The following is a 15889-nucleotide window of genomic DNA, read 5'->3' on the forward strand; positions in this document are numbered from 1 at the left end:
GGCCCGGCGCTGGGGGAGGCTCCCGTGTCCGTGCGGGCGCCTCCCGGGCACCGAGCGCCGTCAGCCCCGAGCGCGCCTTCCGGCCGCGTCCCGGGGATGCGCCGCCCTTGTCCCAGCAGTCACGGGTGGGAGTGCCAGAAACCAGATCGCTCAGACTGCTTGCACCAAGGAAGGGTCTTTCTGCATCCCAAAATGTGCAAATCTGCTCAGAAACGAAGTCACAGGTGACGGGTGATGAAGCTCCCGGCCCGGGGAGAGGGCAGAGCGGGGATCAGCACCGGCGTGCGGGGGCCCGCAGCAGGCCCTGCTCCCCCCCCCGTCCCACCCAGCCAGGGCAACACCCGCTGCCCGGGGTCCCTACACCCGTCCCGCCCCGTCCCCGTCCCACCTCCTCACCCCTGTCCGGCCGGTCACCCTGACCCGAAGCGCGTCCCCGCCGGAGATAAGCGGGACGAGTGGCAGGGTGCCCGCCGGTTCTGGGAACTGTCCCTCCTCCCGCCGCTCCTGCCTCTCCCCGGCCGGCTCGGCGCGGCAGCTGGGGGCTGCACCCGGCACCCCCCCCCTGGGGACTTTAAAGCCAGGTCTGGCTCAGCCCCGGGCTCTTGCAGGCATCCCCGGCAGCACCATGGCGCCCAGGGGTTTCTTCCTCCTGGGGCTCCTCGTCCTCAGGGCAGAGCTGGCCGCTGCATCGGAGCAAGGCGGTGAGTAGCCAGCGGGCGACGCCAGCAGCAGCCGGGTGCAGGTGACCCCAGGGCGGCCACGTGCACCCCGACTTGCCTTGCACCCGCCACACGCCCCAGCGGTCCGGGGGTCTGGGGTCCGGGGGGTCCCCGTCCTGAGCCCGTGCGGGTACAAGCGACGAGCGCGCCAAGCCGCGGGGGCGGCTCAGCCAGCTGCAGGCCCTGCTCTGCCGCTCTGGGAGAGCGCGCATTTTGGTCCTTTGTTTTACCCGAGCAGCTGGTGTTTGGAGTGAAACCCTCCCGGCAGCGCCTCTGTTTGCAACCCAAACAGCACAGCGCAGCCAAGAGCCAGCGCAAACTGCTGCTCCGCCGGCGCCTCGCGGGGCCGGAGGAGCCGGGCACGGAGGCCAGCTCGTAGCCAAAGGCAGGGTCTCCCGGGGTGACTCAGAGCCGCGGCGGGGGGCCCGGGGGGGGCAGCGTGCGGCTGCTGGGCAGCCTGGGCAGGGCCCGCAGCGGCCAGGATGCTCCGCGGGCGCAGGGTGCTCCGGGAAGGATCCTGCCCCCAGCCGGCGCCGCGGCTCCGGCACCTGCCCGGGACAGGGGCCGCCAGGCTCGGTGGGGCCGAGAAGTGCTGCTGCGAAGGGGATGCGCGAGCCCCCCTTTTGCCCCGGCAAAGGCACTCGCGGCCCACCGGGTGCCGCGCCGCACGCGGCTCGACGCCGGCCCCGACCCGCCGCTGGGTGCAAGGGGGGGCAGCAGGGCGACGGCGGCGAGCGCGGCCCCTTCCCTGCTGGGCTCCTCTGCCGCGCCGGGGCACGGCACGGGCACACCGCCGGCCTGCGAAGCTCCCGGCAATCCCGGCGCTTCCCTCCCGGCCCAGCGCGCCCGGGGTACTGCCAGCAGCGGGGCGCAGCCGACGGGGCCGCCTACCGCGCCGGCTGCGCCGACGACAGCGGCTGCCGAGCCGGCGAGAAGTGGTGCGCCGCGGGCTGCCAGCGGCGCTGCGCCCCGGCGGAGCCAGCTGCAGCCCCGCGGCCGGCGGCACCGGCAGCTCCGCTCCGCAAGCGCCGCCCGGGCAGCCGGCGGGCTCTGGCCGGCCGGCCGCGCTGTTGCAATCGGCCGGGTGCAGGCGAGGTCGGGTCAGCCCGACCCCGACCCCGCGGCCCCGTGCCGCCGCTCACGGCCCCCCGCTCCGCCAGCCCACGCCGGCGCCTGCCCCCCCGTGGCGGCCCGGCCCGGCCTCGCGCCGTGCCCCAACGACTGCGACGACGACAGGGGGTGCCCGCAGGACCAGAAATGCTGCTTTACCGGCTGCGGCCTCGGCTGCATCACGCCGCTGGGAAACAGCAGCGGCGGTTTCCCACCCCCTGGCGACGTGGACTGGAGCCTAAGTCAAGCGGAGCCGGCACCTCTGGGTGACGAGGGGCAGAGGGAGCTGCGGCGGGCAGTGGCCCTGCCAACCCCTGCGCGCCGGGCCCCGGCCTCAGCCCTGCGCTGCACCGGCCCCTCCGAGCTCCTGCTGGGCGGCTGCCCTGGGGGCAGGAGGGGCAGCAGGGAAGGGGTGCAGGGGGCAGGGAAGGGGTGCAGGGGGCAGGGAAGGGGTGTGTGCAGCAGGGAAGGGGTGCATGGGGCACGGAAGGGGTGCACGGGGCAGGGAAGGGATGTATGCAGCAGGAAAGGGGTGCAGGGGGCACGGAAGGGGTGCAGGGGGCAGGGAAGGGATGTATGCAGCAGGAAAGGGGTACACGGGGCACGGAAGGGGTGCAGGGGGCAGGGAAGGGGTGTGTGCAGCAGGGAAGGGGTGCAGGGGGCACGGAAGGGGTGCACAGGGCAGGGAAGGGATGTATGCAGCAGGGAAGGGGCACAAGCGGCAGGGAGAGGGTGCTCGGGGAAGCCTGTCGTTGCTGTCAGCCAGGGCACGCGCTTGGCCCGGCTTCGTGCAGCGCCTGCTCCGCAGCCCCCGAGCGAGGTTTCCCCTCCAAGAGGCCAAGCCCCAGCAGGGCCACTTGCAGCCACCGGCGGGGCTGCCCGGGTCCCCGTCCCGCGGAGGGGACCCGCCACCATCGCCGCTCTCTGGGGCACGGGGGCGGCGAGGCGGGCCGGGAGCAGCGCGGCCGGCTCCCGCGAGGAAGAGGAGCCCCCGCGGCGCCGGCGCCGCTCACCGCCCGGCGTCCCCGCCGCAGGAGAGCCCCGGAAGCCGGGCACCTGCCCGCGAGACTTCGCCCGCTGCCTCCGCCAGGAGCCGGCGCTGTGCGCCAACGACACCGGCTGCCCCGGCTGGCAGAAGTGCTGCCCCCGGGAGTGCCGGCTCCGCTGCACGCCGCCGGCGGAAGGTAGGGCAATGCGGCACGGCCGTGCCGCCGCGCCAGCCGGCCGCGGGCCCCGGCGGGCACAGGCAGGCAGAGGGGCCGGCCGGCGCTGCCCCGGGGCCGCCGGCCGTGCAGCCGCCCGCGCCGGCCGCCTCACCCCCGGCCGCTCGGCGTTGCAGAGAAGCCCGGCGCCTGCCCCGCGGCGGCCCCGGAGGAGCTCTTTTATCCCTGCTCCTTCCAGTGCCTGGAGGACAAGGATTGCCTGGGGAAGAAGAAGTGCTGCCACATCGGCTGCGGCCCTGCCTGCCTGGAGCCGGTGCGGGGTAAGGGCCCCGCGGCGCCCGCGGCCGGGGCCGGGGCAGGCAGGGAGCCTCGCGCAGCCCCAAGCGCCCCGGCAGAGCCCTGAGTCCCGCCGCGGGTGGCTGCACGGGGCTCTCTGTGCCCTAGACATCTGCCAGCTGCCGGCGCAGAGGGGGCTCTGCCAGGGCTACGTGCGCCGCTTCTTCTACAACGCCACCTCGCAGCAATGCGAAGCTTTCCTCTACAGCGGCTGCGGGGGAAACCCCAACAACTTCGAGACGCGAGCGGCGTGTCGCCGGGCCTGCGACGGCCGCGGTGAGGGGCTGTGCCTGGGGGCCGGGCGCAGGGGTCCCCGTCCCCGCGGGCTCCCCGGAGCTGGGCACCCTCGCACCTCAAGCCTTGCACCCGCTCTGCACCGCAGGCGAACCCGGGGAGTGCAGAGACGACGGCGACTGCCCCGACTCGCAGCAATGCTGCAACGGCAGCTGCGGCCCCCAGTGCCAGCCCACGACCCCGGCCGGTGAGCGGCGCCGCGCGGGCAGGGGCACGGCTCGATGCCGGCTGCACGGGGACGGGTCCCGTGCTGACCGCAGGCAGCATGCGGCCCTGCAGGACGCCCTGCCGGGAACGGGACCTGACTGTGGAGCTGGCGGGAGAGCTGGCAGCACCTGGGGGCTGCCCTGTCCCCCCTCTCACAGGCACACTGGACATGTGCACAGCATTGCTTGGCCACATGCACGGCATTGCTCGGACACGTGCACGGCATTGCTTGGACACGTGCACGGCAGTGCTCGGACACATGCACAGCATTGCTCGGACACATGCATGGCAGTGCTCAGACACTTGCACAGCATTGCTCGGACATGTGCACGGCATTGCTTGGACACGTGCACAGCAGTGCTCGGACACATGCACAGCATTGCTCGGACACATGCATGGCAGTGCTCGGACACGTGCATGGGGGATGCCTGGGGACACGGCACCGCCGGGGTGCCTGCTTCAGCTCGTGGCATGCGCAGGGGCTGGGATGAGGAGCAGCATAGTGCTGCTCCGGTGGGGGCTGGTGCGGGGAAGGGAGGCAGCGAGGGGCAGGGAACAGCGGGGCCATGGTGGGGACGGCGAGGCCACCCTCCTGCGAGGCCACCCCGCCGCCTCTCACCTCCACCCTGCCAGCACCCACGGCCCCGGCCCCGCTCCGCGTCGCGGAGGAAGGCAGCCCAGTGCCTGCCACCGTGGAGCCGCACCACCCGGAGCCGCGCCACCGGCGGCGATGCCACCACAACCGGGACTGTCCCCAGGCCGAGGCGTGCTGCCAGCACCGGTGCAGCCGGCAGTGCCGCGAGCTCCGCCGAGGTGAGGGAGGCCAGGAACGGCCCCGGACAGGGGGGTGCAGGAGCGGAGAGCAGGTCTCTCGCTTGCGCCCCATCTGCGCAGCGGCCACAGGCCGGCCCCGGCTGGCAGCAAGGCTCTGCAGAGCTGCTCGGCCCCGGCCCCGCTGCCCCATCCCCGCTCTGCCGCGCAGAGGCAGCCTCCCCGGCACCCGCCTCCCCGGAGCCGCGCCACCGGCGGCGATGCCACCACGACCGGCACTGTCCCCACGCCGAGGTGTGCTGCCAGCACCGGTGCAGCCGGGAGTGCCGCGAGCACCGCCGAGGTGAGGGAGGCCGGGAACGGCCCCGGGCAGGAGAAACTGCCGCGGGGACCTGCACCCCGGCCGCGGCAGGGGCGCCGGGCGCCCTGGGGTCCAGCTGCGAGTCGGCACGCGCGGGGCGCCTGCCCAGCCCCGCCGCCGCCCGCCTTGCAGAGCGGCACGAGAGGAAGAGCTGCCGCGGCGACTGGGACTGCCCGCCCGCCGAGGCGTGCTGCAGGCACCGGTGCAGCCCCGAGTGCCGAGCCGGGGCCGAAGGTGAGTGCCGCGGGATGGGGACTGAGCCTGCCTGAGTCCTGGCGAGCTCCTCACCCGCCCTGCCCGCCTCCCCGGGCTGCTCGCAGGGGTCCCCACGGCCGCCCCAGCCCGGCGCGGCGGGACAAGGTGCCGGAGCGATGAGGATTGCCGCGGAGGAGAGACGTGCTGCGGCACCTGGTGCGCCCGCGAGTGCAGCCTGCTGAGCCAAGGTGGGTGCGCCGGGAAGCCGAAACCCTGCCGAGCCGCAGGGCCGGGGCCGGGCGCCTTTAGTGCCAGCAGAGAGGTTCGGAGCCAGCGCCACGGTCCCGGCACGGGGCGACGGCAGGGGATGCACCGCGGCCACGCTGCTCCATGTCCGTGCAGGGAAGGTCGGCTTCTGCCCCGCCAGCGCCGGGCTCTACCCCAGCTACGCCTGCGAGGCCGCCTGCCACGGGGACGGCGACTGCCCCGGCGAGGAGAAGTGCTGCCCGCGCGGCTGCGACTACGTGTGCCTGCCCCCGTCCCGCGGTAGGAGCCGCGCTCGCCCCGCCACGGGGACCCGACTCGCCGGGGCCGGACGGGGACAGCGCGGGAAAGCTTCAAGGGGGAGTCGCCCTCCCCCGGCACCAGGAGCTGCAGGCTCTGGGCAGGGAGAGCTGCCGCCCCCCGGCCGCCCCAACCCCTCTGCCCGCTGCTTTGCAGAAAAGCCGGGGATCTGCCCCCTGACCGAGGAGATGCCGGTCCCCGCGCCCTCGTGCAAGTCCTCGTGCACCCAAGACGGGCAGTGCCCGGCGCAGGAGAAGTGCTGCAGCAGCAGGTGCGGCCACGTGTGCTCGGCCCCCGAGCCAGGTGAGGGGCCGGCAGCGAGCCGGGGTCGCCGTGCCATGCCGGGCCGGGCCGGGCCGTGCTGCACTGCACCGTGCTGTGCCGCACCGCGCCGTGCCGCACACCACCAGCCTGGCAGCGTGGCCGCGGGCAGGACGCGGGGAGGCGCCGCAGCGGCGCAGGCACGGCCGGGGCGCAGCATCAGGGCCGCGGCCCCAGGGGCCGGGAAGGCTGGGGCCACGACCAGCCCCGCGGGGAGGCGCTGGCCCCCGCCCCGCTCCCAACCCCCTTTCAGACAAACCTGGCGAGTGCCCGAAAGTGAGGCCGCGGCAGGCGTTTGAGCCGTGCACGGAGGAGGACTCCTGCGTCCACGACCGGGACTGCCCCAGGCAGGAGAAGTGCTGCTTCGCCGGCTGCGCCATGCGCTGCGCCCGCCCCGCCAGAGGTAAGCGTGGGGCGGCCGGCACGGCGGGCGCCGGGGGCCCCTGCCGGGAGCCCGCCAGCGGGGCTGGCTCTGCGGGGACCGCGCTCGCGCCCGCACCTCTCCTCCGGCAGAGCACCCCGGGACGTGCCCCAGGGCAGAGCCGTGCCGGGAGCCGGGGGGCCGGCGCGGCAACCAGTGCCTGGACGACAGCATCTGCCAGCGGGACGAGAAGTGCTGCGACACGGGCTGCGGCTGGCACTGCGTGGCCATGCCCGCAGGTACGGCCGGGCCGGCCGGGCTGGGCAGCGGGCCGTCACCCCGCGGCGGCAGCTCAGTCCCCCGGCTCGCCGTGCCCCTGCAGAGAGCTGGGACCGGGCCGCCGGGCAGTGCGCGGAGGAGTGCAGCGCCGACACGCAGTGTCCCCGCGGGCAGAGGTGCGTCAGCACCGGCTGCGGCCGCGTCTGCGAGGACATTCCCGGAGGTGAGCCGCGGCTCGGCCGGCCGGGCTGCAGCGGGGGCCCTGCGGCCCCGCGGTGCCCCCAGCCGGGTGCTCGGCCGTGCAGGCGGAGTGGGAGCGTGCCCCGTCCCCAGGGGCGGTGGGACCTGCTTGGACCTGTGCACCTTCGACGAGGAGTGTCCCTGGGGCCAGAAGTGCTGCAGCAACGGCTGCGGCCACGTGTGCACGCCGGCCTCCCTCGAAGGTAAGCCCCTGGCGCCGGGACGTGGGAGCGCCCGGCCGGGCCGAGCCCGGCAGGAACGGAGCCTGGCGCTTCCTCCGCGCTGAGCCGGCAGGAGCACTGGGGCCTCCCGCGCTGGTGCCGCTCGGCGCTGGAGCCGGGTGCCGGGGGCTGCTGGGGCTGGCGGTGCGCGATGCTGTCCCGTCACCTCCCGGCCCGCATCGGGGCTGACTGCCATCCTTGGGGCCGTCCCGTTCCCATGTAAGTGATGAGTGTGAACGGCCTCAGCTCTGAGCAGCTATGTGACTTTCCTCTCCCACCCACAGAGAGTGACGATGCTGCCGTGCCATGGCACAGCTCCGGGCAGTGCACGGAGGAGTGCAGCGCCGACACGCAGTGTCCCCGCGGGCAGAGATGCATCAGCACCGGCTGCGGCCGCGTCTGCGAGGACGTCCCCGAAGGTGAGAGGCGGCTCGGCTGGCCGGGCTGCAGCGGGGGCCCTGCGGCCCCGCGGTGCCCCCAGCCGGGTGCTCGGCCGTGCAGGCGGAGTGGGAGCGTGCCCCGTCCCCAGGGGCCGCGGGACCTGCTTGGACCTGTGCCGCGCCGACGAGGAGTGTCCCTGGGGCCAGAAGTGCTGCAGCAATGGCTGCGGCCACGTGTGCACGCCAGTCCCGGGCGGTAAGGTGGTCGGCGGAGCCGTGCCGGGGTGATGCCGGGGCGATACCGGGGTGATGCCGGGGTGATGCAGGGGTGATGCAGGGGTGATGCTGAGGTGATCCCGGGGCGATGTCGGGGTGATGCCGGGGCGATGCCGGGGTGATGCAGGGGTGATGCCGGGGCGATGTCGGGGTGATGCCGGGGCGATGGCGGGGCCGGCCAGGAAGGGTCGCAGCCCTTCGCCTGCACAGCCACCGGCCCAGCCCGTCTCGGGGCCGTGCGGTGCCCAGCTGCCCTCGCACGCGGTCCCCCCGCGCACCCCAACACCCCTGGAGCCCCGGTAGCCGCACCGGCCGGGGCAGAGCAGCAGGAAGCTCTCGCCTGACGCCGGTCCGGGCCCGAGCTTGGCAGCCGCCGGCAGCCCCGCCGCAGCCTCGGGCTCCCGACGAGCAGCTCCTCGTTTTCAGGTGCTGCATGACACGAGCGGCGCCACCACGCCGGGAAGACGCCTCGGCTGTGGGACGCTGGCCGGTCCCGGTCCCGAGCCGGCCCGTCCCCTCCCTGCGGCCAGCAGCAATAAAGCGACCGTGCGCCCGTCTCCCGCGGCTTCGAGTCTCTGCAGAGCTGGGCGGCCCCGCGGGAGCCCCGGGGGGCCCTCAGCGCGCCGAGGGGCAGGATGGGACCGTCCCAGCCCAGGGCTCGGCCTGGCCACGGCATCGCCGGGGAAAGCCGGACGCCCGGAGGCGGCTGGCCCCGCCAGGGCACGGCCAGCCCGCTCCCGGCCGGGAGGGGAGGGCGGCGCGGGAGACGGACGCCCGTCAGCAGGAAGACTTTTCCTCGGATGCAAACAGGGGCTCAGTCTGGCGCGGCTCTCCCTGAGCCCCGGTGCCGGGGGCGCAGCAGGGCCCCGCTCCCAGCACCGCCGGGGTGCCGGGCTGCCCAAACCGTGCATGGTGCTGGGGCCGCGGGGACCCGTCCCGCGACGGGGCTCATCCCGGCGACAGGCACAGCCGTCACGCCGGGGCTGCAGCCGCGGGGCCAGCGCTGCGCCCCGCACCGGGCGGCCGCAGACCCAGCTCGCCAGCCTGGCGGTCGGAGTCGGGGACCGTCCCACGAGCCGGGGCTGGGGCTGCTTGCCCGCCACTAGGTCGCTTTAGGCCCCGGCCCCGGCACGGCAGCAGCGGGCGGCAGAGCCGGGCGGGCTGGAAGCCGAGGCAGATGCAAGCAGAAGCTCCAAAACCCGGAGCTCCGGCACAGGGACCCCCACGGCCGGGCTGCGCAGGAGCGGGACCCCGGGTGCCCGCGCTGCCCGCGGCTCCGGCGAGGACAGGCTGCTCCGGAGCACCGGGCTCTGCCGGCTGCTGTCCCGCTCGGGCAGAAAGGACGAGACCCAGAGCTGCTCATCAAAGGACCAGTCCTTGTATTGACAGCTTCAAAGCCCGAGGGCCGGGCGTCCCCGAGCAGGGCACCAGGGAGCCGGAGGAGGCAGCCGCACGCCCGTCGCCCGCCGCTGCCAGCCGGCCTCCCCAGGCGCCCGCCGGCCCCTGTGCAGCGCAAGGCCCCCGCGGCGCCGGGGGGCAGCCGGGGGTGCGCGGGGGCACGCGGGCTGGCCGCTAGTTACCGGCGTGCGAGCAGGCCTGGAAACATTCCCCCTCGGTCTCAAAGTTGTTCCTGTTCCCGCCGCAGCCGCCGTAAATGAACTCCTGGCACTGCTGGCTGGACGCGTTGTAGAAGAAGCGGACGAAGCGAGCTTTGCAGTTCCCACACTCGGAGGGCAGGTAGCAGAAGTCTGCCGAGGACAAAGGGGCGGCGATGAGCCGGGCGCGCGCGCGGAGTGGGCACCCGGCCGGGCTCGCCGCTCCCCGGCCGGGCGGGTTGGGCACCCAGGAGCCCGGCGGAGCGGCTGGGCGCAGCGCCCCGCGCCCCGTCCCGCCCCAGGCGCCCGCCAGCCCCTGCCCGGCCGCTGCCCCCGCGCGTCAGTCCCGGGCGCGGGAACCGCCCCCCGAGCCGGGCGGCGAGCTGCCCCCGGGCACGGCGCAACCTCACCGAGCACCGGCTCCTGGCACGTGCAGCCGCACTGGCTGGGGCAGCACTTGGTGGCACCGGGGCAGCCGGCGTCGCTGGCGCAGCGGGAGCCCACCGCGTCCCCGCGGCAGGAGCCGCCGGCCCGGCCCGGCGAGCCCGCCGCCTCCGGCAGGTGGTGGCAGTACCCGGCCTTCTCTGCGGGACGGAGCAGCTCAGGCCGGCGGTGCGCGGGGGCGGCGGGCTGCCCGCGAGCCTGGCCCCGGCCCCACGCGGGGCGGCAGACCCCAGCCCGCGGCGCCCCCCGTGCACTCACCCGCGGCGCGCGGGGCCGGGCCAGCCCGCGCCGGGAGGGGGAGCTGGGCTGCGAGCAGCAGCAGCAGCAGCAGGAGGAGGAGGAGGAAGGTGCGCGGCTCCATGGTGCCCGGGGAGCCCGGTCTGGGCCCCCGGGGCGGCGGGCCAGGATTTAAGGCGCGCCAGCGGGGCGGAGGGAGAGGGCTGATTCCTGCCGTGCAGTGCCGGGCCGCACCCCGGCAGGGCCTGGCCGCCGCGGTCGCCCCGCGGGAGGAGCCGGCCGCGGCGTCCCGGAGCCGGGGGGACCAGTAGGACGGGAAGGCGCCCGGCGCGGGGCCCTTGGGCACCCCGGGCACAGCTCAGCTCAGCCCGGAGCTCGGCTCTGCACGACACAGCTCGGCACGGCACGGCACGACTCAGCTCTGCACGGCACGGCACAGCACAGCTCCGCTCCGCACAGAGCTCAGCATGGCTCAGCCCGGTGCAGCTCGCCACGGAGCTCAGCTCTGCATGGCACGGCTCGGCACAGCTCGGCACGGCTCAGCTCTGCACAGCTCGGCACAGCTCAGCTCTGCCCGGAGCCCGGCTCTGCACGGCACGGCTCGGCACAGCTTAACACGGCTCAGCTCTGCCCGGACCCCAGCTCTGCACGGCACGGCTCGGCACAGCTTAACACGGCTCAGCTCTGCCCGGAGCCCGGCTCTGCCCAGAGCTCAGCACGGCAAGAGCAGGGGCAGCGGTTGCGCACGGGCCGTGCTCTGCCGCCAGCTGTGCCGGCGGTGCTGGGGCAGCGCGCGTCGCCGCGCTGGCACCGGCCCTGGCCGCCGCGCAGCCCCGGACCCTGACCCAGGCCGGACCCCTCCGCACGCTCCTGCCCGGCTCTCCGCCCCGGCCCCGGGAACGGCCCCCGCCGCGAGGCTGCCCGCACGCGTGGGCGAGCGCAGGGCGAAACCGGCCAAAAGGAGAGAGAAACAGCTTAAGCTGCTCCCATTCCGCACACATAATCGTCAGTGTAATTACAGCTGTCATTACTGTCCCAAAGGGGAAGTGAAGGGAGAGGAAAGCTCTGCGGGGAGGGGCTGGGAAAGCTGGACCAGGGCTGGTTGGGCGGGAGCCGCCCGGGAAAGCCCTGCAGCCTCCCCGTCCGTCGGTCGCGGGGCACCTCCTGGGCACTCCTGCCCCGAGGACGGCAGCGCCCTGCAGCATCCCCGGCTCGGGACGGCCGGGCTGCGACGGAGCATCGCAGGGGCTGAGCCCGGTCCGAGCGCCCCAGGCCCCCTCGCAGGCGGTTTTAGCCAGGAGACCGGTGGTGTCGGCCCCCGAGCCGGGGACAGACCGGCACCAAGGCCACGGCAGGTCCTGGGGCCAGCGGCTCTGCGGCCCCCTCCCCTCGTCCCCCACAAGCCCTGAGCTGTCCAGGAAATTCCCTCGTTGGACAGAAACTCCCAGCCTTGCTCCAACAGGCAGGCAAAGTCGCGAAGCCAAAATCCACTGGGCTGCATTTTTCCCCTGATATCTCTCTGAGGCATCTCATCCGCCCAGGTGATTATTGTAACGAGTTAAATCGTACTGCAGAATAGTTCTTATTTTCTCTGCACAGGTGATAAGGCCATCGCCAAACAGGACTGACGCTGCGGAGGAATGCGGGTCGGCAGCCGGTACTAGGTGCGCAGGGCAAGGAGCATCACGGATGAGGGTTTTTTTTTTCCAGGAAGGCCAAAGTTAATATTGCATATAAAAGAAAACCACACACCAAGGAAGCCCTGTGCAGATAAAACCCCTTGTCTTGCCTCGTCGTGATGCCGCATGCAGCTCACGCTACCAGGGCAGGCATGCAGCATGAGTCACGTGTGCGGCAGGCAGCGGCTCGGAGGAAGCGCTGCCGGCGAGGCCGAACGCCGCCCGGCCTCGGCGGCACTAGTGACCCGAGGAGGCCCAGCCCCGGGCCGGACCCAGGAATGCGACGCCTCCCAGGGCAGGGGCGTTTCCCAGGGTGCTCGCAGGACGCAGGAGGCACGGCCAGCGGGCGCGAAGCCCGAGGCCCCCGGCTGCCGGCGGGGCCGGGGGACGATGCTCCTGCCCCAGCCCTGGACCGCAAGGCCGGGGGGGGGGCGAGGGGGCAGAGCTGGTCCCTGCTGCCGCACACATCCCCGCTGGCTCCGCTTGGCGTGCCAGGGCTGACGCTGCTCCCCATCTCCCTGTCCTTCCCGGCGCTGACAAAAGGGGACCATCCCCGCTGCCTCCCCCAGGGCAGGGGCAGCCCCAGCGAGAGCAGGGAGCAGGGATGCCCAGGCACAGCAGAGCCGAAGCTCGCAAGTGCCCCTGTTCTCGTGACTCCGCGTGCTCCTGGGACCAGTTCTGCCTGTGTGTCACCTCTGTCCGGCCCACGCAGGGACACACCTATGGGAGCTTGTCCCCATGGCTCCGGCGGCTGACAAGGGAGCTGGCGCCATGCACACACACAGCTTGGATTGCACACACATGCACACACGCACACAGGCATGCACGCATGCACACACACAGAGCTCAGATTGCACACACATGCATGCACACACACGCAGAGCTTGGATTGCACACACATGCACACACACACACAGAGGCATGCACGCACGTACACAGAGAGCTTGGACTGCACACACATGCACACACACACACAGGCATGCACGCATGTACACAGAGAGCTTGGATTGCACACACATGCACACACACACACGGGCATGCACGCACACACACACGGGCATGCACGCACACACACACACAGAGCTTGGGTTGCACATGCACACACATGTGCAGTCACGCCTCCACACACGCACAGCTTGGATCCCCCCACACACACAGATGTGTGCACAGCAGCTGGGATTGCACAGATGCCCAGACCACGTGGAGTGCACACACACAGGTGTTCACACGCAGCCAGGATTGCATACGTGCACACACAAACATGCATGCACACCCACGCACGTGCACACAGCTTTCCCAGCAGAGTGCTGGTGCTCGTCCGCCTCTCCAGGAAGGGAGCCGGGAGGGAAAGCCCCGGCTTGCGACATGCTCCACCACAGCACCTCTGCAGCCCCATGGGGCGAAGCCTCTGTCTGGCCTCTAGGGCCAGACAGCAGCTCTGGGCCTGCCACTGCCGCTGGAGCACCTACGGGGCACCCTGCACGCCGAGGCACTGGGGAGCCTCTGGGAGCGCGGGGCCAGAGCCGCTGCTGGAGCCCGCGGGGCGGCCCGAGGGCTGCGGCCCCGTGGCGCAGGGCTGGGTGGGCACCGGCCGCCCCGGGCCAGGCAGGGTGGTTTCGGGGCCGAGGGGCCCAGCTCCAGCCACAGAGCGAGGGTGCTGGCGGCACGGGGCTGCGAACCGTGGCCGGTCACAGGACGTCCCTCGGGAGCGAGCGATTGTTCCGGCAGGCAGAACAATACCCCGCGGCTTGCCAGGGCACCACGGGCTGCTCCACACACCTGCCCCGAGCCCCCCCCACCGCTCCAGCAGGGCCGAGCCCCGCGCCGGGCACTCGGCTCCCGGCTCCCCAGCCGGCCGTGCCCGCCAGGGCTGGCCTCAGCCGTCGCGCCCGTGCCAGCGGCTCCCCGCCGCTGCGGCACAGAGCCCGAGCCGAGCGCCGGGGCGCGCAGCCACCTCGGGGCTCCCAACCTTCGGGTGTCCTGGCACATGGGAAGGAGGAGATGAAGTGGTTCACGCTCGGATGGAGCGTGCCGGGAGCCAGGGCACGGGCAGGTCACTGGGTGCCACCTCTGTCACGGGCAGGATTTAACCCCCCCTGCCTGCACCTGGGCACGCAGCCCTGACACAGCCGGCCCCGCGCGCGCCATGAGGCTGGCGGCTCTGCTCCTGCTCCTGGGGCTCTTCTGCCTCTGGGCCCGGCTGGTGTCGGCAGGTGAGCGCAGGCAAGCGGCGGGCGTGGGAATGCAGCGGGTGCGGGAACGCGGGCGCAGGCAAACGGCGGGCGCGGGAATGCAGCGGGTGCGGGAACGTGGGCGCGGGCAAACGGCGGGCACGGGAACGCAGCGGGTGCGGGAACGCGGGCGCGGGCAAACGGCGGGCGCGGGAACGCAGAGGGCGCGGGAACGTGGGCGCGGGCAAACGGCGGGCACGGGAACGCAGCGGGTGCGGGAACGCAGCGGGCACAGGAATGCAGGCAGGTAGCGGAGCCGTTAGCGGGGAGCCAGCGAGCCGGGGCACCAAGAGGGACGCGTGGCCAAGCGTGTGAAGGTGCTCGAGGCCAGGACGAAGCGCGGCTGCGGGAGAGTGTCCCGCATGGCAGCGCTGCCTCCCCCCCGCACGTCCCGACACGCTCACGGCAGGATGTGCAAGCCGGACCTCACGGCCCCGAGCTGCGGCTTCACCCGCTCCTTCCCCGCGACACGGCCCCTGACGGCCCCCCGAGCCGGGGCCAGGTCCTGGGGCCACACAGCAGGGCCGAGCCCCGCGCGCCGCCAGACCAGGGCTCGGGACCAGGTTGCTCCTGTCTCCCTCCAGGCTTTGCCTAGCCCCCGCCTGGACACAGACTTGAGGCCCTGCGCGAGCGGCCCCCCGCGCCCACCGGACGGTTGGCCATGGAGGGATCCATCAGCTGCAGGACGGGCGCCCGTGCCCCCTGAGACCACCTCCACCCTCTCGTCCCCAGCTCCGCTCTGGGGCACGGGGATCTCCACGGCCCCCTCACCAGTAAAACGCAGCCTGCAACGAACTGTCTGGCTCCCGCTGTGTCAGTCTCCCAGCGAGCTCCCGCCTGCCTCCGCGGGACCCCTTTCAGCCCCAGCCCAGAGACCAGGGATGGGGTTAGGGTGCAGGAGCCAAGGAGCCGTCAGCCAAGGAGCTCCCCATGGCAGCCGACGGCCCACACTGGGATCCAAGTCATGTCCTGCCCCTGCCATCCCCAGAGGTGGCACCCCCAGAGGTGCCATCCCCAGAGGTGGCACCTCCCTTGGCCCATGCTGAGCGTGCACTGTACGGTTGGCAGCCGCCAGCTCCCCGGGGCCCTGCACACGAGTCCTGCCCCAGCCCCGCAGAACGGGGCTCGTTCCCCCGCCCGGACAGCCTGCCCTATTGTCTGGGGGTGGTTAAATATTGGGGGCATTTCTAGTTCAGCCTGGATGCAGCCAGGAACGATTTATCTGATGCCATGTGCTCAGAGCTGGAACTCGCATCCCTTCCCACGCAGAGATCCTCCAGGGACTGGGGTTCAGCTGCAGCCGAGTAGACGCAGCCCCAGCACCCGCACCACCACAAAACCGGAGGGCAACCTCATCTTGGGGTACTTCACTGGGCTGGGAGGAGGGAGGTGAGGGATCCTGGTGAGCCATGTCGAACCATCCCCTCTCCTGGGCTACGGGAACCATGTCAGAGCTGTCCCTGCGGATGCAGCTTCCCCTGGGAACGCCTTCCCCAGGGCAGGGCAGTGCCGAGCCTTTCCCGCAGCTCTGATGAAGGGATGCCCATCTGACACGGCACATGCCTCGGTCCCCCAACACCAGACCCTGCTACCAGCATGTCACGGTGCTGCAAGCACAGGCTGAGGGGCACACGAGCTCCCGCTGCCCGAGCAGAGAGCCTGTGCCAAGCTGCCCACTCCGGGACCTCGCAGGCGGCAGAGCTCGTGCAGCTCTTGACCGAAGCCCTGCCTGGGCAGCTTCTTTCAGAGGACGGTCGGCAGGCTTCACCCACATAGCCACTCACGCTGGGGAGCTGCAGGGAGCTGGTCGGATGGAGGGCTCCACAGGAAGGCTTTTTCCAGCATGGAGATGCCATGCTGCTGGTACTACACACGTGACTCGCCTGAGGTGCCCATGTGGCTCTC

General features: G+C 72.9%; 1 protein-coding gene across 4 annotated transcripts; it reads left to right on the forward strand.

Annotated features, from left to right (window-relative positions):
- The first annotated feature begins 540 nt into the window (after positions 1-540).
- LOC138061545 (papilin-like) lies at positions 541-8518 on the forward strand. 4 transcript variants are annotated; one of them, XM_068912819.1, is made up of 19 exons: positions 541-701; positions 1880-2095; positions 2864-3013; positions 3231-3312; positions 3537-3604; positions 3711-3809; positions 4463-4642; positions 4812-4943; positions 5094-5195; positions 5282-5404; positions 5559-5702; positions 5877-6023; positions 6295-6444; positions 6555-6701; positions 6785-6904; positions 6987-7124; positions 7427-7561; positions 7644-7778; positions 8225-8518. In XM_068912819.1, exons 1-19 carry the CDS (start codon positions 626-628, stop codon positions 8233-8235), a joined length of 2355 nt encoding a protein of 784 aa, XP_068768920.1. In that variant the 5' UTR covers positions 541-625; the 3' UTR covers positions 8236-8518. The 4 variants fall into 4 exon arrangements, with proteins under 4 accessions (XP_068768920.1, XP_068768919.1, XP_068768921.1 ...); XM_068912818.1 differs by having other exon boundaries at positions 3169-3312; positions 3437-3604; positions 8225-8514; XM_068912821.1 differs by having other exon boundaries at positions 594-701; positions 3169-3312; positions 8225-8515.
- The last annotated feature ends 7371 nt before the right edge of the window (positions 8519-15889 follow it).

Source organism: Struthio camelus, chromosome 18 (genome assembly GCF_040807025.1).
Source record: "Struthio camelus isolate bStrCam1 chromosome 18, bStrCam1.hap1, whole genome shotgun sequence".
NCBI classification, from domain to species: domain Eukaryota; kingdom Metazoa; phylum Chordata; class Aves; order Struthioniformes; family Struthionidae; genus Struthio; species Struthio camelus.

Excerpts from the sequence above, each read along its gene's own strand:
- LOC138061545 (XM_068912818.1), top strand. The coding sequence starts at position 626 with ATGGCGCCCAGGGGTTTCTTCCTCCTGGGGCTCCTCGTCCTCAGGGCA. Across the intron at positions 5,405-5,558 it reads GTGCAGCCTGCTGAGCCAAG|GGAAGGTCGGCTTCTGCCCC; the intron begins GTGGGTGCGCCG and ends ATGTCCGTGCAG. Across the intron at positions 5,703-5,876 it reads GTGCCTGCCCCCGTCCCGCG|AAAAGCCGGGGATCTGCCCC; the intron begins GTAGGAGCCGCG and ends GCTGCTTTGCAG.